The sequence below is a fragment of the Aspergillus multicolor genome (genome assembly GCF_047715735.1).
Source record: "Aspergillus multicolor strain CBS 133.54 unplaced genomic scaffold BDW74scaffold_21, whole genome shotgun sequence".
In the NCBI taxonomy this organism is placed as follows: domain Eukaryota; kingdom Fungi; phylum Ascomycota; class Eurotiomycetes; order Eurotiales; family Aspergillaceae; genus Aspergillus; species Aspergillus multicolor.
In genome coordinates, this window is record NW_027395972.1 from 182,034 (window position 1) to 209,992 (window position 27,959).

At 53.1% G+C, this 27,959-nt stretch overlaps 9 protein-coding genes across 9 annotated transcripts; 4 read left to right on the plus strand and 5 right to left on the minus strand.

The window, feature by feature from the left end:
• Positions 1–95: 95 nt before the first annotated feature.
• Positions 96–782, minus strand: BDW74DRAFT_180249 (cupin domain-containing protein; the record flags this gene model as incomplete). Its single annotated transcript, XM_073729694.1, has 4 exons — positions 96–257; positions 301–473; positions 518–575; positions 630–782. The coding sequence occupies 4 exons, from the start codon at positions 780–782 to the stop codon at positions 96–98; spliced, it is 546 nt and encodes a 181-aa protein (XP_073581679.1).
• A 548-nt stretch (positions 783–1,330) lies between these two features.
• BDW74DRAFT_157168 (U2 snRNP complex subunit HSH155) lies at positions 1,331–5,420 on the plus strand. The gene is made up of 2 exons (XM_073725094.1): positions 1,331–1,496; positions 1,548–5,420. The coding sequence occupies exons 1-2, from the start codon at positions 1,487–1,489 to the stop codon at positions 5,210–5,212; spliced, it is 3,675 nt and encodes a 1,224-aa protein (XP_073581680.1). The 5' UTR covers positions 1,331–1,486; the 3' UTR covers positions 5,213–5,420.
• A 1,719-nt stretch (positions 5,421–7,139) lies between these two features.
• On the minus strand, positions 7,140–8,180 carry BDW74DRAFT_157170 (uncharacterized protein). The gene has a single exon (XM_073725095.1). The coding sequence runs from the start codon at positions 7,640–7,642 to the stop codon at positions 7,256–7,258; it is 387 nt and encodes a 128-aa protein (XP_073581681.1). The 5' UTR covers positions 7,643–8,180; the 3' UTR covers positions 7,140–7,255.
• A 3,184-nt stretch (positions 8,181–11,364) lies between these two features.
• On the minus strand, positions 11,365–11,984 carry BDW74DRAFT_157174 (uncharacterized protein). The gene has a single exon (XM_073725096.1). It carries the CDS (start codon positions 11,853–11,855, stop codon positions 11,397–11,399), a length of 459 nt encoding a protein of 152 aa, XP_073581682.1. The 5' UTR covers positions 11,856–11,984; the 3' UTR covers positions 11,365–11,396.
• A 2,973-nt stretch (positions 11,985–14,957) lies between these two features.
• On the plus strand, positions 14,958–16,465 carry BDW74DRAFT_54956 (C2H2-type zinc finger protein). Its single transcript, XM_073733133.1, has 2 exons — positions 14,958–15,754; positions 15,812–16,465. The coding sequence occupies exons 1-2, from the start codon at positions 15,300–15,302 to the stop codon at positions 16,374–16,376; spliced, it is 1,020 nt and encodes a 339-aa protein (XP_073581683.1). The 5' UTR covers positions 14,958–15,299; the 3' UTR covers positions 16,377–16,465.
• A 1,249-nt stretch (positions 16,466–17,714) lies between these two features.
• BDW74DRAFT_169220 (uncharacterized protein) lies at positions 17,715–20,039 on the plus strand (the record flags this gene model as incomplete). The annotated part of the gene is made up of 6 exons (XM_073726960.1): positions 17,715–17,770; positions 17,829–17,943; positions 18,040–18,095; positions 18,157–18,533; positions 18,590–19,479; positions 19,566–20,039. 6 exons carry the CDS (start codon positions 17,715–17,717, stop codon positions 20,037–20,039), a joined length of 1,968 nt encoding a protein of 655 aa, XP_073581684.1.
• Positions 20,040–21,167: 1,128 nt separating this feature from the next.
• On the plus strand, positions 21,168–22,017 carry BDW74DRAFT_180252 (DUF3455 domain-containing protein; the record flags this gene model as incomplete). Its single annotated transcript, XM_073729695.1, has 2 exons — positions 21,168–21,836; positions 21,910–22,017. 2 exons carry the CDS (start codon positions 21,168–21,170, stop codon positions 22,015–22,017), a joined length of 777 nt encoding a protein of 258 aa, XP_073581685.1.
• A 588-nt stretch (positions 22,018–22,605) lies between these two features.
• Positions 22,606–24,228, minus strand: BDW74DRAFT_55009 (SAP domain-containing protein). Its single transcript, XM_073733134.1, has one exon. It carries the CDS (start codon positions 23,537–23,539, stop codon positions 22,658–22,660), a length of 882 nt encoding a protein of 293 aa, XP_073581686.1. The 5' UTR covers positions 23,540–24,228; the 3' UTR covers positions 22,606–22,657.
• A 1,608-nt stretch (positions 24,229–25,836) lies between these two features.
• On the minus strand, positions 25,837–27,943 carry BDW74DRAFT_180254 (uncharacterized protein; the record flags this gene model as incomplete). Its single annotated transcript, XM_073729696.1, has 8 exons — positions 25,837–26,223; positions 26,275–26,562; positions 26,646–26,799; positions 26,855–27,042; positions 27,071–27,361; positions 27,414–27,523; positions 27,619–27,685; positions 27,737–27,943. The coding sequence occupies 8 exons, from the start codon at positions 27,941–27,943 to the stop codon at positions 25,837–25,839; spliced, it is 1,692 nt and encodes a 563-aa protein (XP_073581687.1).
• Between the last annotated feature and the right edge of the window lie 16 nt (positions 27,944–27,959).

The window sequence follows — 27,959 nt, forward strand, 5'->3', positions numbered from 1 at the left end:
CGTTGATGCATCAAATTATTCAAATAATACGTTCATCTGCTCGGTTGGAGGGATAAGCTCTATTCCCGTTCAAAATGCGGTCGCCTGGGCTTAGATTAGAACTTCGCATGCAATGAATACGACCATAGTTGCATCAGTGGCCCGTCCTTTCCATAAACAGGATCCTCTTCCGGAAACCCAGCACTTGCAATCTCGTCCTTGAAAGCCTTGCTATCGATTGGTGTCTTACCGAATTCGTTCCGCCACCGTGGGCAGCCCTGGCACAGTCAGTTGTCGTCTGCCTACTTGGCAAAGACATACCTCTGGATATACCCTTATGTATTTGTAGTCATCGGTACTCTCCACCGAGCTGTGCCCTCCCGCTGGAAGGACAATGACATCTCCTGTATTTACGGTGATCCGAAGCCCGACGTCAGAGACCCCGTCGCCGCCAGCTGCTCCTAAAAGCAGGGTTGAAGATCCCTGAAAGACACCTATCAAGGTCAGACGCTGTTATGCTGAACAGCGCGCCCCTTACCGTAGCATTCATGGCTGTTAGAGTGAAAGTGACTCTGCCAGATTGGTCCCCATGTGCCCTAGAGGCTTTATATCAGCGCCGCATTTCATAGCACATGTGCCAATGAGCGAACCCGCTTTTCCCACTTATGAGCTGTGAGGAAATTTGTCGCTTCCTCTTCTGTTCGAGGTTGTGGGAGGACGTCTTTGTAGTGCAGCACGGGCAGCGGGTTGTTGGGGGTGTGCTCCGTTCGTGGAAGGTAGTAGGTATTCGGCGTGATAACCATTCTGACCGCGATGTCTTAGTATTGAGCGGGTGAGAGTATATCGGTCTAAAGTAGTGAGACCTGGGGATTTAAAGGAAGATGAGGTTAAAAAGTCTACTTATCTACATCATTGTCCTTTTACTCCGCATCCCCCTCACGGCGTTCTTTTGCCGAAAGTGGCATCGCTACGCGACGTAGTAAAACAAGATTCCTGAGGCTGCATGAAAATATATGAGCAAGAGAAGTTTGACCGATGGCCATCTTAGTTCCAAAGTACAGCACCTTAGGCCCATCAATACTGAGGATGGCCGTTACTGTGATCACTTTGAGCGGTTGAAGTATATATTTCTATCCCCGCTTTGCGACTCCGCAACATATCGAAGCCACACATCGCACTATTGGCAAGTATAGATACACATTTTCAGTGGCAAAGCTAGTGCTCTTAAGCTCGTAAGCAAAATTTTTTTCCTATCGTCCACCAAGAATTGGAGACACCACATGGAGCATAGCGGGACAGATACTGCGATGACACGTGATCCTTAGTCATCTGCTCGGTCTTGACTTCATCCTTTTTTGCCCGTCCGGCCCCAGATAGCAACTCCTCGCTGCAAACCATCGCCGTGGCGTCATTCTTACGGCTTTTGATCCGGATGTAGCGGCTGCTACTGTTCTATCCCGAGGTTGCTTGCTCTCCATCGCGTCTTTAGCTCTTTCCCACCGACAACATGTCTGACGGTAAGGCCCCAAATTTCAGGTCGCCGCAAGCTCCGCTAACCGTGGCCGCAGCGGATTTCGACGCTGTCCGAAAGCTCCAGGCTGAGCGCAACGCGGCAGCGGCCGCGAAAAAAGGTTCTAGGACCTTTGATCCGTCTAGCCAGCGCACTGACAACTCGACAAAGGCCTCCCTGACCGAGTCATTCGATACCACCCTCTACGATCGTGATGGTGCCGACAAATTTGCGGGATACAGCACCTCCATCGCTGTCGACGATGGAGATGAGGATATGGAGGATGCGGACAACAGTCACCGCTTAGTGGGGCAGTATACTGCCACACGAAGCCAGATTGATGAGTTTGCCCGGGGAAATGGGGTTGAAGAGGAGGACATTCTTCTGGGACGTGAAAAGGCGGCTAGGATCTCCGACCGAGAGACTGACTACCAAAAGCGTCGCTTCAACCGAGGAGCGCTGACACCCACCCGGGCCGATCCCTTCGCCGCGAACACTCATGCCAACGTTGAAGAAGAGGGCCAGACGTACCGTGAGGTTATGGCTCTTCGTGAGATTGAGAAAGAAGAAGAGCGTGTCCAGAAGCTGATCGCAGAGAAACAGGCTCGTGGCGAGAACGGCGTCGAGGAACACGAGGCCACTCTGAAGCTTGAGGATAAGGAGAATGCCGAAGCCGGCTCGACGGTGTCCGTTGCCACTAGTCGTAAGCGCAAGCAACGCTGGGATGTGGCTCCCACCGACGAAGCCCCCGCGGCTCCTTCGTCTGACGATGCTAAGGCTAAAAAGTCGCGCTGGGACCAGACACCTGCTCCTGGTGGCGAGGAAGCACCCAAGCGTCGTTCGCGTTGGGATCAAGCACCAGCGATTGCGTCGGCGACACCTGTTGGCAACCAAGGACTTGCAACGCCTATGCATCCTTCCCAAGTAGGTGCGCCTTTGATGCCAACCAGTTTTGGAACTGATATCTCTGGCCGCAATGCTCCTCTCTCTGACGAGGAGCTTGACATGATGCTTCCGTCAGAAGGCTACAAGATCCTCGATCCACCTCCCGGATATGCCCCAATCCGGACAGCGGCGAGGAAGCTCATGGCAACCCCAGCTCCGATGGCCAGCTCCACCGGCGTTGGTGGTTTCATGATGCAGGAGCCCGAGAGTGCCCGTTCTCTCGGCAAGCAGCTTCCCACTGAAATTCCTGGTGTTGGTGATCTGCAGTTCTTCAAGCCGGAGGATATGGCGTACTTCGGAAAGCTGATGGATACTGGGGACGAATCAACAATGTCAGTGGAGGAGTTGAAAGAACGGAAAATCATGAGACTGTTGCTCAAGGTCAAGAACGGCACGCCGCCAATGAGAAAAACTGCCTTGCGTCAACTCACAGACAATGCGCGACAATTTGGCGCTGGTGCCTTGTTCAACCAGATTCTACCGCTGCTCATGGAGAAGTCTCTGGAAGATCAGGAACGCCACTTGCTGGTCAAGGTCATTGACCGCGTGCTCTACAAATTGGATGATCTCGTTCGGCCGTACGTGCACAAGATTTTGGTCGTCATTGAGCCATTGCTTATTGACCAAGACTACTATGCGCGGGTTGAGGGTCGTGAAATTATATCGAACCTGGCCAAGGCCGCTGGTCTTGCTACCATGATTAGTACAATGCGTCCCGATATCGACCACGTTGACGAATATGTACGAAACACTACCGCTCGAGCTTTCGCCGTTGTCGCTTCCGCCCTCGGTATTCCCGCCCTCCTCCCCTTTCTCCGAGCCGTGTGTCGCAGTAAGAAGTCATGGCAGGCCCGACACACCGGTGTCAAGATCGTTCAGCAGATTCCCATCCTCATGGGTTGCGCCATTCTCCCTCATTTGAAAGGTCTTGTTGACTGTATCGCGGACAACCTGAGCGATGAACAGGCCAAGGTCAGGACGGTCACCGCTCTGGCTGTTGGTGCATTGGCTGAAGCGGCTAACCCGTACGGTATTGAGAGTTTTGACGAGATTCTCAACCCTCTCTGGACTGGAGCTCGCAAGCAGCGTGGTAAGGGTCTGGCTGCTTTCCTCAAGGCGGTCGGTTACATTATTCCTCTCATGGACGAGGAGTATGCGAACTACTACACTAGTCAGATCATGGAGATTCTTCTCCGAGAATTCTCGTCTCCTGACGAGGAGATGAAGAAGGTCGTCCTCAAAGTGGTATCGCAATGCGCGAGCACCGACGGTGTCACAGCCAGCTACCTCAAGGAACACGTGCTGGTGGACTTTTTCAAGAGCTTCTGGGTTAGGCGCATGGCCTTGGATCGAAGGAACTACCGCCAAGTGGTTGACACCACTGTTGACCTTGGACAGAAAGTGGGAGCTGGTGAGATATTGGAGCGCATTATCAACAACTTGAAGGACGAGAGCGAGCCATACCGAAAGATGACGGTGGAAACTGTGGAGAAGACGATCGCTTCTCTTGGAGCCGCAGATATTTCGGAGAGGCTGGAGGAACGACTGATCGATGGTGTTTTGTACGCCTTCCAAGAGCAGAGCATCGAGGATATTATTATTCTCAACGGCTTTGGAACTGTGGTGAACGCACTTGGTACTCGTTGCAAGCCATACCTACCTCAAATTGTCAGTACGATTCTGTGGAGATTGAACAACAAGTCTGCTACTGTGCGTCAGCAAGCAGCAGACCTCATCTCGCGGATCGCGTTGGTTATGAAGCAGTGTGGTGAGGATGCGCTGATGGGTAAGCTGGGTATCGTGCTCTACGAATACCTCGGCGAAGAGTACCCAGAGGTTCTAGGTTCCATCCTTGGTGCTCTTCGGTCGATTGTCACCGTTGTTGGTATCAACCAGATGCAGCCTCCCATTCGCGACCTTCTTCCCCGTCTCACTCCCATCCTGCGAAACCGACACGAGAAGGTGCAGGAAAACACCATCGACCTTGTCGGTCGTATTGCCGACCGAGGCCCCGAATCCGTCAACGCCCGTGAATGGATGCGTATCTGTTTCGAGCTGCTCGACATGCTCAAGGCTCATAAAAAGGGTATCCGTCGAGCCGCAAACAACACATTCGGTTTCATTGCCAAGGCCATCGGTCCCCAGGATGTCCTGGCAACTCTACTCAACAACCTCCGTGTCCAAGAACGTCAGTCGCGTGTGTGTACCGCCGTCGCCATCGGTATCGTCGCCGAAACCTGTGCCCCCTTCACCGTCCTTCCCGCCCTGATGAACGAATATCGCGTACCAGAACTGAACGTGCAGAATGGTGTCTTGAAGGCCATGACCTTCCTCTTCGAATACATCGGCGAAATGGCAAAGGACTACGTCTACGCCGTGACGCCTCTCCTCGAAGACGCCCTCATCGACCGCGACCAAGTCCACCGCCAAACAGCAGCAACAGTCGTCAAGCACATCGCGCTCGGCGTCGTCGGCCTCGGCTGCGAGGACGCGATGGTCCACCTCCTCAACCTGGTCTTCCCCAACATCTTCGAAACCAGCCCGCACGTGATCGACCGAGTCATCGAAGCCATCGATGCGATCCGCATGGCCGTCGGTACAGGAACAGTGATGAACTACGTCTGGGCCGGCCTCTTCCACTCCGCGCGCAAGGTCCGCACGCCCTATTGGCGCCTGTACAACGATGCCTACGTGCAGAGCGCGGACGCGATCGTCCCCTACTACCCCGAGCTCGAGGACGACGGGCTGAAGCGCGACGAGTTGCTGATTATGATCTGATTATGATCTGGTTTCGATTTTGGTTCGTTTTAACTCGAAAATGTTGCCCATATTAACCTTAACCTTACCCTTCGACCAACTGTCTTTCATATCATCCCATCCCATTGACATTACTGGCGTGTTTGTGCTTGTGCTGTTTGTTTTTGTCTTTGGCTGGCTGGCGCTTCGTTACATATACATACAGGAGTTGTTTTAATGAGATCTTTTCTTGTATACCTCTTTTCGCTTCTCTTCGCTTCGTTCTGTTCCATGTTTAGTAGGACCTAGAGCCTCGTAGTCACCTTCCCTCCGAGTATTCCGTACAAGTGCTAGTATACTAGTATAGCGTCTGGCGAGTGCCCTACCGGAGCAAGAGTATGTAATCGGACATAGTGCTAAGTATAGCAGCGACAGACGTCATAAGAACACTCTGTAAGTTAGTCTACGGAGTCAATTAATATATCTTAGACTGTTAAGCTCAAGCTGCCAGCCTGAAACCGCCCTTGCCCTTGCCCGTGCCGCTTTGGCCCTCAGTCAACCTATCAATCAGTTAACCCTTGCCGAACGCTGCGGCGCAGGCGCCCGATCGCTTTGTTCATTTCATCTATCCCTGACGGATATATAGATTACTTTACATGTAGACGACGATACAGATAGCCATGCAGAGTGTAGAGTGCTTAGTGAGAGGTACGGAGTATTCAAGACAAAGTACATGTACAAAGTGCTACGTCATATTCTCGCAAGCGCCGGACTAAAACAAAAATAACAGCGGCCTCCAAGGTCTAAATGCACTACGGTACGGAGTACTCCAACGCGGGACAGGACAGAGCAGGACAGGGCAAGCAGGGCAGGCTATAGTGGTACTTTGAGATAGAATCGCCAAGGAGTCATAGGCAGGCAGCGTGCGCTCCGTGGACCGTAGGATTAGAATTCGCCACTGGCTGGGGGCCATAGCCGTACGGTAGCCATGCCGCAGCGCAGCCGTAGCCATAGCCGCATCTGCCCCAAAGACTAAAGTCATCCATCAACAACCAGGCTTACAATTCGACTTTGAGCCCTCACTCTCAGCCCACAGTCGTGCATCGCCAAGCATTCGTGCAGGTTCGTCGCAATGTGCCGCGTAAGCCTTTTCCCCATGTCCAGCGCCCCCTGTCATGTGCGGCCTTGGCGGGCTGCGCGTGTGGGGAATCAGCATTCCTGAAGGGCCAGGGCTGTGACTTTTGGGTGGATTTCGAGCGTCCTTACAGGGCGACACGCACGCTGGGACAGGATAAGGCAGCATGCTGATTGCTGAGCATGCCGCGGAGACCGGGCCCGGAGTCTACTGCCGCCACGGAGGATCCTGACCTGATCCTGGGACGGAGGAGGCGTGTGGGGGTGGGAATGGGGACTGGGAAGGGACAGGGATTGTCAGGGTCTTGGTCGGCGCCGGATTGGTAGGGCTGGATGCCGTACAGAATCTGATGCGGGCAGGTATGCCATGCTCATGCCGTGCCCGATATCTATGCGGTTGCTGTTTCCTGGACGGGGAGGGTGCAGGTGTGCAGATGCGCAGATGAGGGGAGGGGTAGGTATTAGGTAGGGTATTGATTGGGGTGTCCTTGCTCGGGTCAGGGTACGTAAGTACTTCTCGCGACTCCGGGCAGATTTGCATACGAGAAGCTGCATGCAATTCCTGGGTAATCGTCCTTGGGTTCGAGGACGGGGACTGAGGGTTGTTGACCTGATCAAGCTGACCTCAAGTTCTTGCTTGTTCACCCGAATAAGACCGAGAGGCGGGGTTTAGCAAATTGATACATGATAGTGATGCAAGCCTCAAACAAGAAGCGAACCATATCTTTGGATACTTATCCGTGTCTGAAGAAACAAGAAATCCGGCGGCGCCACGGGGCTTGAGCGTAAAGCTAAAGCGTTATAGCTTTACCTGGAGCCTGTAGGGTAGAGACAAGGAAGACGTCCTTGGATCTCCCGATGCACAGGATGACTTGTGCTAGGCGACGCCTTTTTCCACGTTCCTTTCAGCGTGACTCGAGGGCAGCAGGGTTGATCCCTGCTCAGCTTCACTTATCCTCCGCTCAGGAGGTGAGGCTGAGCACCTAACAAGGACAGGGAGCTCTTGCCGGCACTGAGACAGTGGCTTGGAATGATGCCTATTTTGAGTAACCCGAAGACCGCGAGAGCAGCGCTCGCCGCTGGCAATCCGGTTCCCAGACTTTGGTTCTCGGAAGGGAGAACGACGAGTCCACGGATGTGATGAACGGATGTTGAATGTGGTTTTGCTTTTTCCGCTGAGAGCATGAGTCGAAAACTCTGACTCTGGGTTTGGGACCATTTGGCCCAAAACAAACGCACCAAGGCGTTTTTAGTCCGTTGCTTCAGCTCTACTTCGTAGCTGGCTGGAGATATATTCTTCTGGACCAACCAATATTTGGGATGGGAGGATACTTGCATAACGACATGTCCAAGCGACGACAGCTAACGTCGAACCACGGACACCGAGCACTCCGTCGAGATAGGGGAACTTAGTACCTGCTTACATCGAAAGCAGCCCAGTTTGAAATGGTTGAGACTGAACGAACCATTTTTTCGACCGGGCAAAACAACTCACAAAGCTAGATTCATCCAAACCGTCTCATTGGAAGCCAGCTTGGATCGAGGACGTCTATGCAAGCCACATTATGCAGCTGCAATGCAGTGCGCCCCTTCACAGTCACAGTCACATCACCGTCCTGCGTTGCAGCGGCACCATGCTGGCGGCCAAGGCCCAAAAGGCATCCTGTCGACGGGTTTACGTCCTAAGTACGCAGTTGAGAGGAGGCCCTAGGGGGATGCAACTGTCTTCCAGGTTTTGAGGGACGGGTCGGACAAGAGCCCTATTGGAGAAGGCATGCTCCGTCAATCCATGGCCCCCTCCATGCTCAGACTGACCGTCGTCAAATGAGGATCTGTTAGAGGAGTAGAATGCAATTGACTATTCAGCCGTTCCAAGGCCACGCGTTATACTCGCTTATCGAATAATATCAAACTTCTAGAAGGGAATTGCTGCAGGGTTGTCGACCTCGTCGTCCGTAGTTGCCCAACCTGGGCATGCGCATTGAGCCGCCGACGGGTAAGCTGCTTCGTCTACTCCGGACCAGATCGTAAGAAAAGGGGCCAGCAACCGTATTCGAAGGCAAAGCCTATACGGAGTAAGAGGTATCCGCCCGACAAGATACACACCGGGATGGCCGCTGGGCAGTTGCGTCCCAACCGATGCATTCATCACGGCATCGGTATGGTATACCTGCGCTTCTTCTCCAGATACTCCAGGCAGTGAGGTTTCGTGTTTTAGAGCTGATCATGTATCAAGTCCGAGCTAGGCTGCTGCAGGGTCCATAAAGACGTTGGTACCTGGTTCATCGGGAGGATCATACTCAAGCTGGCCCCCAGGGGCCGTTGCTTACGCTGCAGTCTGTAGATCTATGCTGATGCATTGCGCGTACAAATGCCGGGATGTACGCTCAATTTACTCGAGACATTCTCCGGAAGACCCCTGCGACATACGACCAATGACACCGACACTGGGCTTGGTCCTCTCTCTCACCGTCACAACGACACGGCGGTTGGGCGACCCTGAAGGGAAGAGACCGGGGTGCAAACAGGCAAGGCCTATCTAAACAAATTTAGCCGCTGAGGAAACCTCTTGGGCCCACTCTGCCCTCAATGGGGATCGGCCAAAGCTTGTCTAAGGCTCTAGGCTATACTCCGTAGGGTCTCTCATGTACCTCCGCGGAGACACAGGTGACAAGGCCCCTGCCTCCGTCGGGCTGATATGTCGCTGTTGCACAAAGTTCATACGTAGTCCAGTGGTCTATCGAATTGGCTTGGGCCAAGGCTGGCGCATTATTCCGACAAGCAGCGACCAGGTTGGTTGAGTTCGAGAAGCCCCTGAAGAATATCCCGACATGATGTCAAGGACATCTCACTCACACCATCTGCTTCCAAGAATAGCATGGATATCAGTCGGAGCATTCCCGTCATTGCAGACGCCAAGTCAGACTGTGATGTTAAGAGTCATATGCCCCTGGCTCGATACATGGTACGGATTAAATGAGTGACGATGTTTGATATCCAAATCCAGCCAAGTCTCAACCAGAGTGGAGCCATAGGACAGAGTAGCGTGTTTCAGGCCGCTTTAGCTTGGCACTTTGAGGAATGTGGCGGTTTTGGTGGGTACTATAGGACCATTGCTGTCCGACTCAGGCCTCAGATTGTGGGCGACGGGTTTGGACCGTGGACGAGAGGCGGAAACTTTGGATGGTAAGGAGGCGATAGAATGATGCAGAGTAATTGGATGCTGCTGCAATATCACAGATACTCAATTCGCAGAGCAGTTCCCCTCACTGAAGACATGGGGAACCCTTGCGGGCAAATTTTGGATTCCTGAACAGGCAAGGCGCTTCAGGAAAAGCTTGGTCATTGGGTCAAGATGGATTTGCACGCGTAAGCTCTTGTGGGGCGCAAGAGATGATTGGACAATCAAGGCTGGGCCAAGCTCGGCTATCGATTATCTGCCGTGCCTGGGGAAGCCCTGTTTGATTAAGGCCTAGTAGCCACTAAATTGGCTGGGGTTTCCTGGCGGGGCAGAGGCATTCATTTCCGCTGCTGAGGCCCGCTCGTTGTGACCATGGCCTGGGTGGCGTTGGTGGCTTACAATCCCCCCTTCGATACTTCGCCTTATCCATATTGCTCGTGGCGTCTATTGGTAGAGCGCCCAGCCATGTCAAATTTGAGGGCCTGGGACAATGGAACCTGAACGCTACTCCCAAAACTGAAAATGGATGTTGAACCTTCTTGATAGAAGTTCTGAGGTCGGTTGGGAGCGGATCGTGGGAGTCCGAGAGACCTGAAAGTCACGCGGCCACTGTCCGGGTTGTCTTCAAATCCGGAGTCCGCCATCGAGGTTCGTCTGTGCAGAATTGGAGGACGGCCGTACTGGAGACTGGAGGTCCGAGAAGCATGGAGCTCAGTGGTCTGAGCTTATATAAGCTCGTACACTGAGTCAAGTCGTTCGTAAAGACGCCAATCAACGACGATCTGCCGCCTGTGATCGACCCTATGCAGATGACAGATGGGCCTTAGTCAGGGTGTATATTTTTAAACCTTCATGTCAAGTCGATCCTCACACGTTTCACCTCGATCGCTCGCTAATCGCGCTTGTACCAGAATGCCGGATCGACTGTTCCTGACGATTGCTGTTATACGGGGATTTGCAGAGTAGTATCACAATATCATCGATGTTACTGCTGTCCTGCACCCGGATAGCACGAGAAGCTGGAGAATAGAGTTAGGGCTGTTTGCCGACTACGTACCGGAGTCCTAGAGAATCTGGCCGTCGGATCAAACAGGGCGCTGACCTGATGGATGATAGTAGTCTGCTGCAATAATCATGTCTAATTGCTCCTAAACCGTACGGTGCATGGACGGGGTAGAGATTGTACTTTCCAGAGGCTGCATCGACTCTGCGACCATGTTTAAGATCATGTACAAACTCCGTAGGCACCTTCCTTTTGGAGGGCTCGCGGTCAATATTGGGAAAATTGCTGCTCGAGATTGGACAGCTGAGTCTTTGATCCTGACAGCAACCCCCTGCCACTCGACGTCGACAACCTAATTGAGGCGAGATCCAGCCCATCAAGCATACGGTCCAAAGCCACCAGCATGTGCCAAGGATCGTGGCTCACCTTCCTGATTTGCATGACAGTGACAAGACCTCAAAAAGGATCGCAAAATTGGGTGGTCCGTGTGAAAAGTTGACGGGGCTCTGGAGCAGGGAGACCAGGCTAGGACATCCGTTGACTGAGGATTTCTGGAACAGGGCACCCCGCAGCAGTTTTAGGAAAAGGACCAGCAGGGTCTCAAAAAGGGCCTAAGTGATTGGGTGAGAGGCTCTGGGCGATTGCGCGTTTAAGGGATGATGTGCCGTGCCAGTGACCCACTTCTTACCAAAAGCCGTAATGTACGAGCTGCCAGGACGGGCTTAGAAAGATCCCTGTCCCTTGGAAGCACTTTGATGTCTCCAGAGCCACTTAGGGTATAGCGGATGGCGGGCCTGAAGAGTACAGCGAATCAGGGCGTACACTCACTGAACAGCGGTCAAGCATCAACATATCGAATATCGATTCAAGACGGTCGGCGGGTCTAGCATTCAAAAGAAACGTCAAAGTTAGATTGATGTCTCAATGATGATGATTTTCGGAATCGTACTTTTTACCTGGACTTGAATTGGTCGGTACTTTGCACCAAGGACGCAAGGGGAATCGGTGTGTTGTCGTTGATTGGTTAAGCATACTTGCAGGCGTGTGATAAGAGGTAGACATCGCGGATAACTTCCGGTATAAGCTCTTTGTTGAGTTTGAGTGTGATCCGTACTGTAGCCTCGAGTGTTGGTTCCCACCGTGCCGAGGTCGGAGGCAAACAGCATCCGTGACTCTCGTCGACTCGAACTTTGTACAAGGGAATTTTCTGCTCGTCGGTATATTCCGCTGAATATCCCGCGGGGTCCACTCGGTGAGTACGTGGTCGGCGGGTCGATTTTAGGTGGTCGCTCAGTGGGCTTGGGACGCGGAGGAGTGGAGGAGAGGAAGGACTGAAGAATCCATCGTCGAGTTCCGTGCGAGATCATGTGGGCGGTGGCTTTTGCTAGTGTTTAGTCTTTTGGCAGAGCCCGCATGGAGCCCGAGCCCGACCCCGAGCCTATGCACCTGCCACTTCGAGCAAGTGGACCTCGAAATATAGAACTGGATGGGAACCTTTCTTCATCTTTGCTTTTGTTAGCCACGCGGGCTGCACACTATTTGCCGGTTCAATAATTCCCAGGAACCGGTTCATCCCAAACTTTAGTCTGAGGAACAGAATTCGAAGAGCCGTGAATGTGATACGACATGGTGGCAAGGACATGGGCCATCATCCGCATCTGCTGCTGCTGCTGCGTGCTTCCGGGTGTCCTGTCGCTCGATCCTGCGGGGGCGGTTATCGTCGAATCAGCGGCGACAAATTCCATGATCACCGCAAGCGTTCAGATAGCCTTGGCGGGCGATGTGCTGAGCTGTGCCTATCAGATTAAGCGTGGCTTCGAAAATGCCCAGGCGCCTTGTCTGCCATGGCGTTGTGTAGACGACTTGCCGAGAAGCCAGTCGCGATATTAGGTGAGAGCGAGCTCAAGTATCTACTTTATCAAGTGACAGGTCAGGTCATGAATGTATTCATGTTTCCGTTGGGGTCGCTGATTCATAGTTCGAACCTCAAGAACATTCCAATGCCAATCAGTACGACAAGCCTCGAAGATCACTGTCTATCCCCGGCTTTAAAGTTAAGATCTCGATCGTGCCAACGATCGCAAGAACACCCGAGTGCAACAGAACTTTCAGAACACGCGACAGAAGCATAGTCACAATTGGGATGCAGACTGCGAGAAAGTATCCGTCTTACGGTCGCAAGGTCTTCAACTCTCTCTGTTTCTCCGGCGTTGATGCTTGGTACCAAAGGCAGTATGCACCCTTTAGAATGCAGACCAGGACCAATAACGATTCCAATTTGGCCGCGCGGGATGCTTCGCTTCATTCTAACTGGATGGAATAATACTGTGATGCTGTTGAATGCATGTCGGGTTAGTTAATGCTATGCCGCTAGCCCAGTGACAGCGCGTCTCGTGGCCACTGACGTCGGTGGTGGAGACCAAGTCAACTCACCCCACGAAGAGGAATGAAGCCGACGTTGCACACAGACGGAAAAAAGCCTGTCAGACTGATAGATACAATGGTGCAGAGAAACTGAAGACCAGGGATGAAGTCCTGCGCATGAGCGACCGTTGAACCTGCACCATACAGTGTAGGTGGGAGCGCGTGCCGACCATCCTTCATCATGACGGAGTACTCTCCGCGACTTGGCTTTGGACGATCATCGGCCACTTGACCGTCCTTCACTTTGGAAGCTTGCTATTCAGCAAGCATATTGTCCTGGTGTTTTCCCCCGCGTCAGCGCGACGATGGTCATCTTGCCAACAATGCAGTGTCAGCTCCGTGCGGGGGTGATGCGATGACCGGAAACTTATCATATCAACCAACCCAAGTTGATTTCGGGGAGAAGAGTGACGCTATTCGACTGCGTATATTAATCGGAGAGCTAGTTAGATCTCTGCAGGATTGATGCGACTGGGGGGTCTGTTGCCGGACATGTCGTCACTCCGCAGAGAGACGCTCTTCAACTGGTCATCCGTTCACAGTCTCTGCTCTTATGCAATGCTTGCATACTAGGCAAGAGCCATATTCTTCATGTTGTGCAGCGATGCTGGTTAGTACTTCTTCTTACCATGCGCAATTATATTATGAGTTAGCGAGTAGACCGCCTCTTCATCGGGTTGAGCCGTCTGCCCCATCCTGGTGTTGGCCATTCATCATCTTGATGACGAGTCGCGAGAAGAATAATTACGACGGATTATGCGGCTATGCTCGTCGAATATATTGAACGGACTGGAAGGGATGAGGTCATGATCAGACATGAAGGATCACAGTGAAACTATATAGCAATCGGGCTGCTTGATTCGAGCGCGGTCTCCAGAGGATGGCGTATGGCATTGATCACTCTGCAACCTCTGCAACTTGCACTTGTAGGCTACTATCTCGATATACCTCGTACTCCCACCGAGAGTTTCCCCCGCCACCCTCTCCAAGAGGTGAGGACAGGGCTCAAGGCGAACCCTGGTTGATGCATCGAGCAGGGGCTTGGCACTGGGTGTCGCTTTCTGACAAATAACCAATTTTTATGGAGGAGACACGGCACAGACGATGTCCACTCCACTCACTCCTCCCTCCTCCTCCCCCCTTTCAAAGCCTTTTGTTTTCATAGGTCCCTGAACCCCCCCAGAGCCCAACTTACCCACCTTCAACCGCACTGTTTCCCGCATATGGACTTAGCAGCACATCCTCAGATAGAGACGCCAAAATGTTCTCATGCCTGCCTGGATAAGGAAGGTTGCTTTGCGTTGGCTGCCGCACCGTACCTGGATGATGGATCTGAGCTAGTCTGTGCTCTGTTTGCCTCCTGGTGCGAACCCACTGCTCGAGCTCAGCTCCAACCCCTGTCATCATCTTGCTATCATGCAGTTGTTGCAGAGCAGAGGGTTGGATCGAATTTCTGAGCCCTCCACTGGGTACGTACGTAGGTCTTTGACTGAGGGTGCTGCTACTCCTAGGTACCGTGCAATGTTCCGATCCCGGAGTTTCAGATGGACGGTTTCCAGGGCTCCCTGGTCTCTACCCCTGCTTCAACTAATTGCTGTTTTGCTTTTTCTGAAGCCTTGGGGAGCTGAGTCTTTGTTCATGCCTCACTTCTTCTCTGTCTCTGTCTCTACGGTGATATGACTATGAGGGATATGCTTTGCCTGCTAGCTATAGAATCCATGGTTCTGGTCAGTGGAGACCCTGGAGACTAGAGGAGTACAGAAATAATAAAGGACACAATTAATATCAAAGCGGAAAAAGCAGCAGCAGCAGCAGCAGAGTCAAAACCAAAACTGGGTCTAGGGTCACCGAGGAACTGGTTCCCAATTGGACTCTCCTTTTCCGCACACTGAAATTTGAGATCCAATTTATTATTGCATTTCTCAACTGGGACTAACGCGGTTTCGAAGCCTAAGCGGCCCAAAGTAACGATCTGCAACCGTCCCCCGACGGCACGTCGTCAGTGGCACTAGAGCGCTGAACGCCAGGGCTTTCCTTCGTCCCTGCGATCCTGTATTTGTTCATAAGCTTCGTCGATCGCCCTTCCCCAGACTCACACTCGCTCAATCTCATCTTTCTCCCTCTCCCTTCCTCTGCCTCAGATTGTCGCTCTTCTTACTCCAACGAAACACAGCATCTGCACCTGCGCGCATCCTCTACCCCAGCCCTGCGCGCATCACTGCACCTCAATTGTTTACGCCTCGCCTCCCCTCCCCGATCAACCATCGCGATACCTTGCTCCCCTCGTGTCGCTCGACCGTCCATCCCCCAGCCGCCGTGTTGCGAGCAGCACAGACTTGCGAGACCCAGACACACACTCACACACTCCTTCACAACGACTACCCTCAATGACGATGGTCATGGAAAACCAGAACCGCCAGTACGGCGGCGGAATGGGGTTTGACAGTGTCTACCACTCGCATCATCATCACAGTCAAGCGCCGCAGTTTACAGACCCCTGGGCCACCGCTCATTCCTCGTCTCACTCGACGCCTCCCGTCTACCCGGCTCCCGTGGGCATGAAGCAGGAGGAGAGCAGCCGTCCCTCGCACATCCCTCTGCCATACTCCGTCTCGGTTTCCGCGCCCTCGATTGTCGCTGGCAGCAACTACTCCGCGACCACATCTGCGAGCTATCCTGCCCCCGACATGATGGGTCTTCCCCATGAGATTCCCCGGACATCGTTCGAACAGACTCCCGCCTACACCACCGCTCCCTCGATCAGCAGCTTCGCACCAACCAGCTACGCACCCATCAGCTATGCTTCCCCGGTTCACCAGGATAGCCGCCGAATGTCGCATGCGTAAGGACACCACCTGAATTATTTTAGAATCTTCGCTTACCATTTTCTCTGCTCTAGTGATGCTGCTCGCGTTGCCTCTTCACAACCTACGTCCGGTCCTACATTCGGGGATGCGCTAGATGCCAGCCGCGGGATGGTGGCTCTCAGCCAGGACCTGACGCCCCGAAATGTCTACGGACCCCGGGGTTCTCGCGGCTCGGGAGATTCCTACGGATTCCCCCTAGCACACTCAGCCGGTTCGTCTATTTCATCCGCAGGCTCCTACCCATACTACAGCGCGTCCGTCGCGTCGGTAGAGTCGTCTGTCACCGACTACAGCTCAACGACTTCAGAGTCTTACGAGAATGGCCACCTGTCACGCACCCTCCCCCGCCCGTCCACACTCCTCACTGGCAGTGCACCCCCGGGACCCCAGTCCATGATGAGCCAATTCAGCTCGAAAATGCCGTCCAACACCCAGAAGAAGCACAAGTGCAAGGTGTGTGACAAGCGGTTTACCCGACCATCATCGCTACAGACCCATATGTACAGTCACACTGGCGAGAAGCGTAAGTCCCAGGCAAACCAAGCACCTTTTCCGTTCTGTGATACTAACAGGATGAATTACAGCATTTGCTTGTGACGTGGAAGGCTGTGGTCGACACTTTTCCGTTGTCTCGAACCTCCGTCGCCACAAGAAGGTCCACAAGGGTGGGAAGGAGGGCGGTTCGGGCGATGACGAAGAGTGATTGCCTCGATCGACTTGCCCTATCCTGAATACCCTGACCACTGGACCTTCACCTGGAGTGAAGGGTGGTGCATGATTCTGCTTTCGAATTCTCCACGCACCTCGCACAGTGGCACCATACTTTCTTCCCGATTGGATCACGATCCATTGTACAACAGCCTAATACTTCTTCCGCTACTTTCTTCCTTCTGTCTCGGCCATGTTGGCAGAGAGTTGATACCCCGAATACTTCTTTATTTTCTGCGCTCTCGACTTGTTTTTTCTCATGATTTTCGGCTAAGCAAGGTTCAGGGACCGGATGGATACCCCGTGATGCTTTTCGACTTTTTTACCATCTTATGACCATAGAGGTATCGGCTTTTTCCTATGGGAGGTCCAATGTCGCTTTTTCGTTTCGTTTTCTCTCGCTAGACTTGGGTGTTTGGTTATGGTCGTTTGTGAGGCATGGGTTCCTTTTTCTGATACCAATGGGTTGCGTCAGTCATCTTGCGTTTCCGTGACATGGGTTTCTTTTCGTTCGTTCGGGCGCCCGGTTTATCACTACGACGGGTACATCTACGGTTCCTCCTTTGCTTTCCTGCCTCCCGGGTGGGATCTGGTCCTCGATATGACTGAGGAGGGCAGGCCCAGGGGCCTGCTGGTCTGAGAACAAAAACTGGGAACAGCAATCTCTTAACTTGCGCTGCTTCGCTGGGATGTGGATATGAGACTGTGTCACCCTACTGTCGCTACTATCATGATTTTATCTAATTTAGACGTGCGAAAAGGCATAATAATATGGACTCGGCCGTGTTGCGCAGTCGCACTCGGTCAGTCCGACTTGTACATAGTTGCTCAGCAAATATTCTACATCAAAGATCTGATCCTCTCCGTAGTTTTTCTTCTTGACTCCGACCTTGGTCACTCCATCGCTGGACTCTGACGCCATTTCCCGTGTACGACAGCCCAACGTCCGTACTCGATGAGCCCTTGTGATATCTGAAACTGCTGTCACCCAAGGTCACCATGCAGTCTAGTCCAGGGGCATCTTTATGCTATGCCTCTGCTGTGCTTTGCCTTTAGCAGAGTTGGATCGTGGCCGTCAATGCTTGTTTTAGCTTCCCGCCTTTTTCCGCCCCGCAAAAAATCTCCCCAGTCTTCAATCTTCACCCTGCCAAGAATCTTTGAAGTTTCATCCAGCCCGATATGTCTCCAACCCTGCATTTGTTCCTTTTAGCTTAAGACAAGTAGACTATGGCCGACGAGCAGCGGCCGCTCAAGCGCGTTCGACAGGCTTGTGAACCCTGCCGGTGCGTTACCCCTTAGTCCTTGTCGCGTCGACCGTGGCTGACGATGCGGCGATGCCAGGCGGAAAAAGTCGCGCTGTCCCGGCGAGAAGCCGGTTTGCTCTTTCTGTGAGCGGCTTGGCCAGCAGTGCGTTTATGCGCCGGGTGATGGGCTTGAGATGCCGGCCGCGGATATTGTAGGTGTTTTTCTTGTCTTGCGGACGTGTCTGTGTCTGGCGGAATGAGTCCGGATCGGCTCCAGGTGGACTGGACTAATGGGGTTCTGAGTGTAGGCGAAACGGTTATCGAGCGTTGAGGATAAGCTGGAGGAGCTTGCACGGAACCTAAGGTACCAATCTTCTCACTTTCTCTCTCTTTAGCTGCGACTGTGCCCTTCTAATCCATGCTAGACCACACACCTCAACATCAACCCCAGCTGAAGTCTCGCGGCCGGCTCTCGTGCAGCACGAGCTGCCGAACCTCCAGCAGAATGATCTCTCAACCGTTGCGCATCTCTTCCTCACCTGCTGCAACTACCAGCCTCTCCCGCTGTTCCACCCGGACACCTTCGTTGAGACCCTGGAGGCTCGTGACCCGGAGCTGATCCTGGCGATCCACGCTATCGGTCTAAGGTTTGGACGCAGTCCGGATGGAAGTGACTTACGTCCTTATATTGCCGACTGTGCACGGCGGGCGCGGACCCTTGTTATGGAGCGCGTTGGGCGTGGGCCTCTGGAGCTTTCGACTTTGCAGACGCTTTGTCTGTTGGCGCTGTTTGATTTCACTGGTATGGGATTCTTACTTGTTTGTTTTGAGAAGCTGTGTGTGTTGACGATGTTGAAGCGGGTGATACCGTTCAGGCTGGGTTGCATCTGAATATGGCGACGTATCTGGCACAGAGCGTGAATACGTCCGGGGAAGCTCTGGGGGCATTGCATTCCGACCCGGACGAGAAGCGGAGGTGTCTTTGGAGTATATACTTCCTTCATAACCTTCAAGGGGATGGGGTATCGGCGGCGCGGCTGATTGCGGGTGTTCGTACGCCATTCAATACCTGGTCAGGATTCTCTCCTACCTTTGCCCTGAGCTCTATGCCGGAACATGGGCAGGCCGTGTCTCCCAGAGAGGACCTCGATTTAGTTTCATATGCCATCCAGGTCGGCGAAGTCTGGGACATGGCCATGGCCTACGCTGCGAGCCGTGTCGAGCCAAACGCACCAGCGCCCTGGTCGCCGCACTCCGACTATTCCATCGTTACCTACCGCCATATGGAGTTTGACAGTCAGGTACCGTTGAAGTACCGCTACGACGCCAACAGATTCCACGAGCACCGCCTGCACGACCTGAACCAACGACGCGAGTTCTGGGGCCCGTGGCTATTCACGCAGTTCCTCTACCTGGCGATTCCGTGCCTTCTGAACCACCCGTTTCTACTATCGCGGAGGCTACGCAGCTTCCGACATACCATGCCGCAGTCATTCATTCGACAATCCTTCGAGACTATTACCAACAATGCCGCGTGGATCCTCCATCTGATTGACCTAATTGAGCACAAGGGATTCGAGGTCTGCGACCCAACGCTTGCGCACTGCGTGCTAATCGTAGCCACGATCCACCTCCAACACAGCTTCGTCGAAGACCCGAGCTTCCGGGAAAAGGCGCGGCGTGGCTTCACTAAATGTGTCCGCTTCCTCCACCCGTTGGCGCAGCGATGGCCACATGTCCAGAACATGGTAGGCTTTGCATCTAAGCGCGCAGCCTTATATTTGTCCTGCTAGCGCAAATCTCAAAGGCAGACTAGGCTAATATCCCATTATAGATCGACCGACTCACACGCCTTCGAGAAAACGTCTCCGCCGGCGACCCCCAAGCCCCCCATTCGCGACAAGCATGGACCACAAACGCCCAACTCCTCTGGGAACTACTAGTCTACGACCGAGCAAGTCGGTCCCCGTTACCGAGCCAACTCCTCGGCGCGATCCTTTCAGACTCCTCCACCCGCCAGACCGCACGCATGACGCCAGACCCAAACTTCCCTCTCGTCGGATCGGCAGGAATAACAGGCCACAAGACCGTCGCGAAGGAGATCTATACGCACCCCCCGGAGACGGTGACAACGCCACCAGCTGTCCAGGCGGAGCCGCCCGCTGCGGCTGTGCCGTCGATAGACCTCGACCCGTTCGGGATGATTTCGGACCCCACGTTGGACGGAATAACGGACCATATGTTTTTGCAGCCGGAGAGCTATGGCCGCGCTATTGAGGACTGGTGGGAGGGGGATGTTATGATCTAGTGGCTTGGGCGATGCTACTCTACTCTACGCTACATGGCGGCTATCTCCATTCCTTTCATCGTCCACGGTCCGGAATTGAGCCATAGCCTCAAAAGCTTTTGAAGCTGGAGAGCCGGACGAGCCATTGAGAGTCGATGCGAAAGAGACGTTATGATCTAGTAGCTTGGTCAATGCTACATGGCTGCTCTGGCTTTTCCTTTCAATTCCCGGAATTGAGCCAGCGCTAGAGCCATAGCCTCAACCAACACCTCCAACCCCAAACCCGACGATTCATTGAGAGAAACGTCTCTGAAAGGGAACCACATTTCCACGGCGGATTTAGACGTGGCAAGGCGCAGCTGGACTCTGACTCGTGTTGGGTCTTTCCCCGGAGGTTAGGTTAGCTCCACTGGCGCGAGCGCGGCGGCAATCGCACTCTTTGTCGATGTCGATGAGTCTGCCTCGCTAACGGAATTTAGCTTCGCCGTCGGCTTTGACGAAACAACGTGAATGAATGCTACACTGAGGGGAAAGGGAAAGAATTGCGAAGCGCTTGCTGTTTGATTTGAGCTCCATCAAACTACATGCTACATAAAGAAACGGCGCATTTACCATTTTTGCTGGGAGGCTGCAGCGATGTTGTGTCTTGTGTCTCGCGTGCAACCGAGATCAAACCAACAGAGTTTGAAATAAGCGCCGCCCATATTGCAGCCATGCAGGTCCACGAGCACGAGCGAGCTTCTCCGAGACGTTGGATCCACGTTTGTTCGTTCGCTCGGCTTTTTCGCGAAGTCTCCACTGATCTTTTTTCAGAACGCGGAGATAAACGCGGCGCCTTTAACGCTCCGTTGTTTGCTTCCTATATAAAGGACCCTGGTCTTTCTGTTCTGGTCGGATCTGAGTAACGGCCGATTGTTTATTATCTTCGTCTGCATATTATACATCCGAGGAACGCACTGTGTGAGAAGGAACGAGGGACAGACCTTCGAGCGCCGAGTGTTGGACTTCTTTCGATCTGCTGTCAATTATCTCCGTTCCTATCTAGTATCGATTACGGGTTATCTCTATAGAAAGCGATCATTGGATTCTTGTCGCACCGCACCGCTTGTTACCTCTTCAACCTCGAGAACCAGGTCAACCAGAGCCACCATGAACTGGGCAACGATAACCCTCGTCTCCCTCCTATCTATCACCACCGCCAACGCACTACCCTTCCCCTCAGCAGCACCCTCATCACTCTACACATCCATCATCTCAAACCTCCTCCAAAACACCCAGCTCACCGGCTGTCCAATCACCTCCACAACAACCCTATCCCCATCCACGCTCTCTGCGCCCTCAAAAGGCCTCTCCGCAAAAGCCATCACCCTCGGCCGCGGAACCCAAAACTACACCTGCGCCTCGAGCTCAGATTCCGAAGCCCCAGAAGCAACAGGAGCAACCGCTACCCTCTTTGACGCATCATGCGTCGCAGCCCTCGATGCACAGTACGGCGCTGGCGCGTCAACAGGCACCCAGTCGATCCTGCACCTCCTCCCGGATGTCCTCATGCCTGTTCCCCTGAGCACGACGGACCTGTCGGCGATTATCCTGCAACGCTTGAGCAAGCAGGATCTCGTGGTTGGGAAGCATTATTTCACGGCGGATGGGACGCCCTTTTTTGACTTGCGTGGTGTTGGAAGGGAGAACTCGGACTCGGGCTCGGACTGGATCGCCGCAAAGAAGGACGACCAGATGGATGCGCCCTCGAAGCCTGGGTTCGGGATTACGGGGGATGTGCCGTGGTTGAAGTTGACGGCCGTTGAGGGGGGGTATCGCGTGAGTCTCCTACCCTCTACCCTCTTACCTCCTTGCCCTTGGTTAAACCAGGCTGAACTAACACTCTCTCTAGGAAGTCTACCGCGTCCACACAGCCGGCGGCTCGGCACCCGCTACGTGCGAGGGCATGCCCGCGGAGTTCACGGTGGATTATACGGCCGAGTACTGGTTTTATGGGTGATTGATACCATGTTCCAGGAAATCATCTGAAATGGGCGGCTTTCTCTCGGCTTTGGGTTTTTGTTGGCGCGTTGGACGGCTTTTTGGCATATGTCTCTTGCAGCTTATTCCCCGTTCTGTGTATATGTGCTGTGTCTCTCGGTCGTTGGGTCAGAGTCTGGGTGGAAGCCTTTTGTTTAGCGTTAACCTAGACGTGACAATATATTGTATCATATTACACATAGATGGACTCTAGGGCTTAAACCTGAAGTCGCTAGGTCTTGCTGGGAATTGACGACCCGGTGGAACTGGGAGTATGGTATGGTACGTAGCCCTAACATGCGCAAAGTTTATGGCGGACGTATCTTCGATATGCCGTTTGAGAATACCGCAAAGACTTTTGGATGTATCTTTTATCCTGGCCAGCAGAACATTGTCACGGTTTCGACGCAAGCTACGAGTGGTACGACGCACGAAAACGAAAAGAGCTGAGCTGCAACGCAAAATGGATATCGAGAAATTTGGACCCGTAAACGCCGAATATGATTTGACAACATAGCAGTAGTAGATAAATAAGCAGATAAGACATCGATATGAGATTTCAGCGAAAGAATTGTGAGATGTCGACAGTAGTAGTCCTCGTTCGTCGGTCACGATCGCGATCACGCGCCGGTAGCAAAGCGCTTCTTCCGAGCCTCCAAAGCTGCCTTGTCCTTGTCGCTCCAGCCGTTTGAGGCGCTCGCGGTGGCCGCAGGCTTCTGCGCTTGTCCCTGCTTCTGTTGGCCCTGGCCCTGGTCGCGGTTCCCACGGCCGCGCTGGCGCTGGTTGTTGCCCCGCCCGTTTTGGTTGCGTCTCTTGCCTCCGCGGCCGCCCTGGTCGTTCTCACCACGGCCTCGCTTGCGCGACTTCTCCGGCAGAGCCTGGTCAAGTCTGCTGACGCTCTCGGCGCTAGGCGCCTCCTCACCCGCTGTTCCAAAGCGCTTCGCGCGCTCAAGCTTCTTCTCCGCATCGTCAATCGCAGCTTGCGAGTCCTCCGTGATACCAAACTTCTCCGCGCGCGCCTTGCGCTTCTTCAGTTCCTCCTCTAAATCTGTCACAGAGAGACCGATTGAGAAGTTGGGCGCGGGCTTTTCCTCGACGGGTTGCTGGGCGGCTTGTTCCTCTGCGCCGGAGGGTACGACTGTTCCTGTTTCTGCGGTTTCCGTGGCGGGGTCGGCTTGCGCTTCTGCGCCTGTCTTGCCTTCATCTGCTTTGGTCTTGAGGTCCTCTTCAGCTGGGGCGGGAGGGGCAGGTGCGGTTGCGGTCTCTGTGGCTGTCGCTGTCGCTGTCTCGGCGGGTTTAGTTGGCTCAGCTGCAGCCGGGACCTCGTCGTCCCAGTCGATTACGTCGTCGGCGTTCTCTGCGGCCGGCGCAGCGGGCTTCGCGCTGTCGTCTTCCTGCAGGCGCGCGACCATGTCGGCTTTCTTGCCTGTGTGCGGGAGGTTCCGGGACTTGAGGATCTCAATGAGCTCGGCGTTTGTCTTCTTGGCGTAGTCGGTGGCCATTGTGTAAGATGTGGTGTTGATGGAAGGGTTATGATGGTTCAGGGATGGGATTGGAATGTTTGTCGGAGACGAACGGAGGGAATTGAGGGTGGGAAGAGAGGAAAGGAAGTCAAATTGAAGCGCGCAAGGAAGGGTAATGAGTATTTTAGATTATTCAGAAGTAGCGCATTAGAGCATTGGAAGGAGGAATGCGAAGGGGCTGTGTTTGATGAAAGAGGTGGTTACAAAGAGTCGAGGCTTCGAGATCCGGAGTGGACGCGACGCGGGCTGGATAGGAGCTGGTCACGTGTTGCTTAGGTAATATCACCAGCCTCAAGGTCGGGAACACAGCTGTCGACTGAGAACTATCTCGAGGCTGTTCAGAAATCCCTCTTTCACGGAAGAATGCATGCACATGTGAGAGGACTCTGCTAGACCCGAACTGACCGCTCGGAGGGGAAATCTGTTCGATAGAGAGCGTGAACCTCAAGATTCTGACCTGTGCCACGATTCGCGCAAGGTGGCCAAAGTTCGCACCGAAGGAATTGAGACAGCAATTCCGCCACCAGAGCCTTCATTGTTATCAAGAATTACGTGCCAAAGGAATCAAAAGCTCATGTAAGGGCTCTAACACTTGGACTGCCATCCGGTTTCTGGGATGTTGTGCTCTTGCCTCAGCGGACATAACATCGACATCCGGGCCTCAGTGCCTGATAGACGCTGCTCTCGATGATGATGATGAGTTCTGAATCGGCAATATCACCAACAGTACGAGATCTGCGGCAAACATGTCATTTGATGAACTCAATAATGTCGATTTCCCCTGACTATATCATCTAAATGCTCACAGTCATCAACTCCTTATCAAAGCAGCATCCACCTATCTTCCTCGAAATCCCAGTGGAAGGATATCGGCGTATCAAGCATTGTGAGCGCCTTGTGCATGAGTGCGCAACCTATCAGCGATGGACCCAAAGCTTCCTTGACAATATCGGGAACATGTACTAGACAATTGGCGGAGCGTACGGCCATTAATGCCATTAATCCTGCTAGGAGACCGAACTCAACCCAGGCCCGGGGCCATTGATGCTTCTGTCGAAAGTGTAAGCCTGATTGCAAAGGACCTCTGGAGTGCCGCGCCGCCGGGCTTGGAGCGACCGTGTCTGCTGTCAACCAAATGGCCTTAGATTGCCGCAGTGAGAAAGTGAGAAAAGATCTCGTCAATCCGGACCTAGTAAGAGAGGCAGAGACCCAGGAAGAATGGTCAGCCCAAGTTGATGAAAGCGCCGTTCTTGTGCCGCTACTCTGGAACTCCAACTCTGGCTGGTTTACCGGAATTGTCCTTTGTGCGAAGGGAATAAATTTGACCTGCTGACAATGTAGGACAGGACGATATTGTTTTTTGCGTCTGTTGGTTCACACCAGGCATACCTTTCAGCATCCACTTTATCTCAGTGATTGCAAGTATCATGCTCCCCGAAAAGGTTGCCCAAATCTGGTCTGATAACCAGTCATTTGCCTTTCAAGCCCTTGTCGTCTTGCGGCAGCACATAATAAAAGCCGTCACGACTGCTCCCATCTCTGACCAATTACTCAGACTGCGTCACCCACTCTCAGCTGCCCAGGGTACTCCGTATGTGTCACAGTATGCATACCGCACTGCGCACTATTCCACCGCTGGAGCCGCACCAGACCTAACTGCAACCCCAATTCTCAAATCCAGTCATCTCGGACCCCCCGAGTCACTCCACGGGCGCCTAGAATCAATCTTTCGAGTCAGTGGAACCACGTCAACATCCCGGGACAGGCAGACAGCATGGCAACTTAAGCGCGTTGGACAATTACGCTGATGGCAGATCTGAGCTTAGCTTCGCATCGGAGCTTCCGATACATAGCAGGCAACAGCAACAGCTGAGCTTTGCTGATGTGGCAGGGTTTCGGTGGGTGTGGCGATTTTGGGTATACGTCATTGGGTGGAATCCTCCGGGCACTGCCACACTCTTTGCCATGTGGCACAGGGGTTAGGGTGGACTTGTCGGGCTTCTACCGGTAGATCGGAAAATGCTGCGATAACCGAGAGGCGTACTTGATGTCGTACTACTAACTTTTGTACTGGATACTTTGGGCGATGTCGGAGGAGCGGTACCTAGAGAGACATACACTGGTTCCTTGCCCATGTAGGTACAGTACCCAGTTGCACGCAGCTCGTGTACACCCATACCACTTATATAGTGAATATTCGAGTAAAAGATGTAAAAAAACAGCAGTTTATCGCCTAATCAACAAGTAGTAATAGCTGAGTACGGGGTCTTGTCTATCTACTCATCACCACTCTGCCCCAGAAATTCCGGAAGTCGTTTGAAAACATCCTCCCAAATCTTACGACGATCTATCAAGCTTATGACAGCATTGAAGATGTCCTCCTGGGAGGCCCGCACTTGCTTGGTACTGTCACGCTCACGCAGTGTGATGGTACCGTTCTTTACTGAGTCAAAGTCAACAGTTATACCGAGCGGTATACCCAGCTCATCATTCCGGGCATAGCGCTTCCCGATACTAGCAGAGGAGTTGTCTGTGCGGACTGATATGCCCTGAGCACGAAGGGTTTCGGCGATTGCTAGAGTAAGGGGTGCGAATTCCGGATGGGTCGAGAGCGGGGCGATGAGGACTTTCGTTGGAGCCACGGAGATGGGGAGGGATAGGACCTAATAAACAAATTAGTTTAGCTCAGGGTAGATTAGGAGGGAAACACAAACACCTCTTGCGGTATCGTTATGTCGATGCCAGTATACATGTTCAAGCAGACTATAGAAGATGCGGCCTATGCCAAAGGAAGGCTCGATGACGTTCGGTATATACTCTCGCACGTTCTCAAAGCGTGTTCGTCTGATAATGCTGACTAGTTCCTGAGAGATCTCTGTTTTCCCAGGGAGGTCGGAAATGCTTATGGAAATGGCACCATTTTCGTCCAGTGTCGTGGCAAGGGTCTCTCGCTCTGCCTGGGTTAGGGCTGTCAACGCCGCTTCAACAGCCTTTGCGTTCTTCTTAAAGGTTGGCCCAGTTTAGCCCTGTTGATATTTATCTGCCACTCTTCTATCCTGAGAGGCTCAGGGCGTGGCTCCCTGACAACTAACGACTCGCCTGTTTTCTTGGAGTGAACTGTAAGATTGTAGGCGCTGCGGTCTGCGCATCCAACGCATTCGATCCAGCCGTAGCTTGTGAGTAGTTCTACATCCCAACAGTCAGTGGCGTAGTGGGCCATTTCGTTGGCCATGTGTTGCCTGAACCTGACTTTGTTCTTATCCACGCCGATTCTGAGCAGAAAGAGGTAGATACGGCTGAGGAAGTAACCCTAGGGTCTCGTTATCGACCATCTTGCTGGATACTGCATCCGCGAGACTCGTTGTTTGCAGGTCCACCTTGCCTGCAAGTTGAGTCGAGCGCTTGAGGAAGCGTAATTGCAGGTCTTTGACCAGGCCAAATTTGAGATGTTTCTTGCCACCTTCTGGATCAACGATAATGTTCTATCTCCGCCATCAGGAATTCCCTGACGCGAAGAAGGCCGGATCGTGGGGATATTTCATTGCGAAAGGATTTGCTGATCGACGCTGAGGCAAAGGGCATAGAGTTCTGATTATACTCGAGGAATTTCTTGAAGTTCAGAAATTGGCCCTGTGCGGTTTCTGGACGTAGGTATCCGGGAAATGCACTGCTGGGCCCTAGGGTTGTCTTGAACATTAGGTTGGAGGGGACCCGTGGGAGCACGGGCGTGTTTCTGTCTGGGTTGCGAATGTCATATTTCTCAATCAGGGCGCCGAGTTCGGGTCCGTCGTAGTTGTCTATCTAGAAGCTATGGTAAGCAGAGAGCCAGGGAACGATGTAAATATATATGTACCTTCGCAAGTATCTCCTCGTATTCTTTGTCAACTGCATCGTTGAGCCTTAGGCCTTGAACGTCGCTGACTTTCGGGCCCTTGCGCTTCTTCGCTGTCCCGGTATCTTCAACTTTAGTGTCGGTAGCAGTCCTTTGGCCGTCTTATCCCCTTGGAGTCTTGCCTCGAGCACTGTTTCGATCAAATGGTTGGCGCGTAGAAAGTCACCCTTCTTCGAGTCCTTGCACATCCAGTCCTCAAATTTATCGACATGCCCACTCGTCTTGAAGACTTCCTCGGGTGTTAAAATCGTGCAGTCAAGCTATAACATATCCTCCTGGAGAACGAAATGCTTCCGCCATAGATCCACGATGTTGTATTGGAGGGCGCATCCTGGCGGTCCGTAGTCGTAGAGGCCGCGGCTGTCACCAGCGAGGTTTCCCGATGTTCGGTAGATCCCGAAGGATTCGGTATAGAAGAGGCGGCGTTTCAAAAGGGACTCGAATGCTGTGCGATTGAAGGGGGTTCCAGTGAGGGTTTTGAGTTCGGTCATGGTGCTTTTCGGGGTT

Bases quoted from the DNA above. Each gene is read 5' to 3' on its own strand.
- BDW74DRAFT_157170 (XM_073725095.1), bottom strand. From the start codon at position 7,642: ATGCAAGTATCCTCCCATCCCAAATATTGGTTGGTCCAGAAGAATATA.
- BDW74DRAFT_157174 (XM_073725096.1), bottom strand. From the start codon at position 11,855: ATGATCTCGCACGGAACTCGACGATGGATTCTTCAGTCCTTCCTCTCC.
- BDW74DRAFT_54956 (XM_073733133.1), top strand. From the start codon at position 15,300: ATGACGATGGTCATGGAAAACCAGAACCGCCAGTACGGCGGCGGAATG. The intron at 15,755-15,811 runs GTAAGGACACCA...TCTCTGCTCTAG, and splicing joins AGCCGCCGAATGTCGCATGC to TGATGCTGCTCGCGTTGCCT.
- BDW74DRAFT_55009 (XM_073733134.1), bottom strand. From the start codon at position 23,539: ATGGCCACCGACTACGCCAAGAAGACAAACGCCGAGCTCATTGAGATC.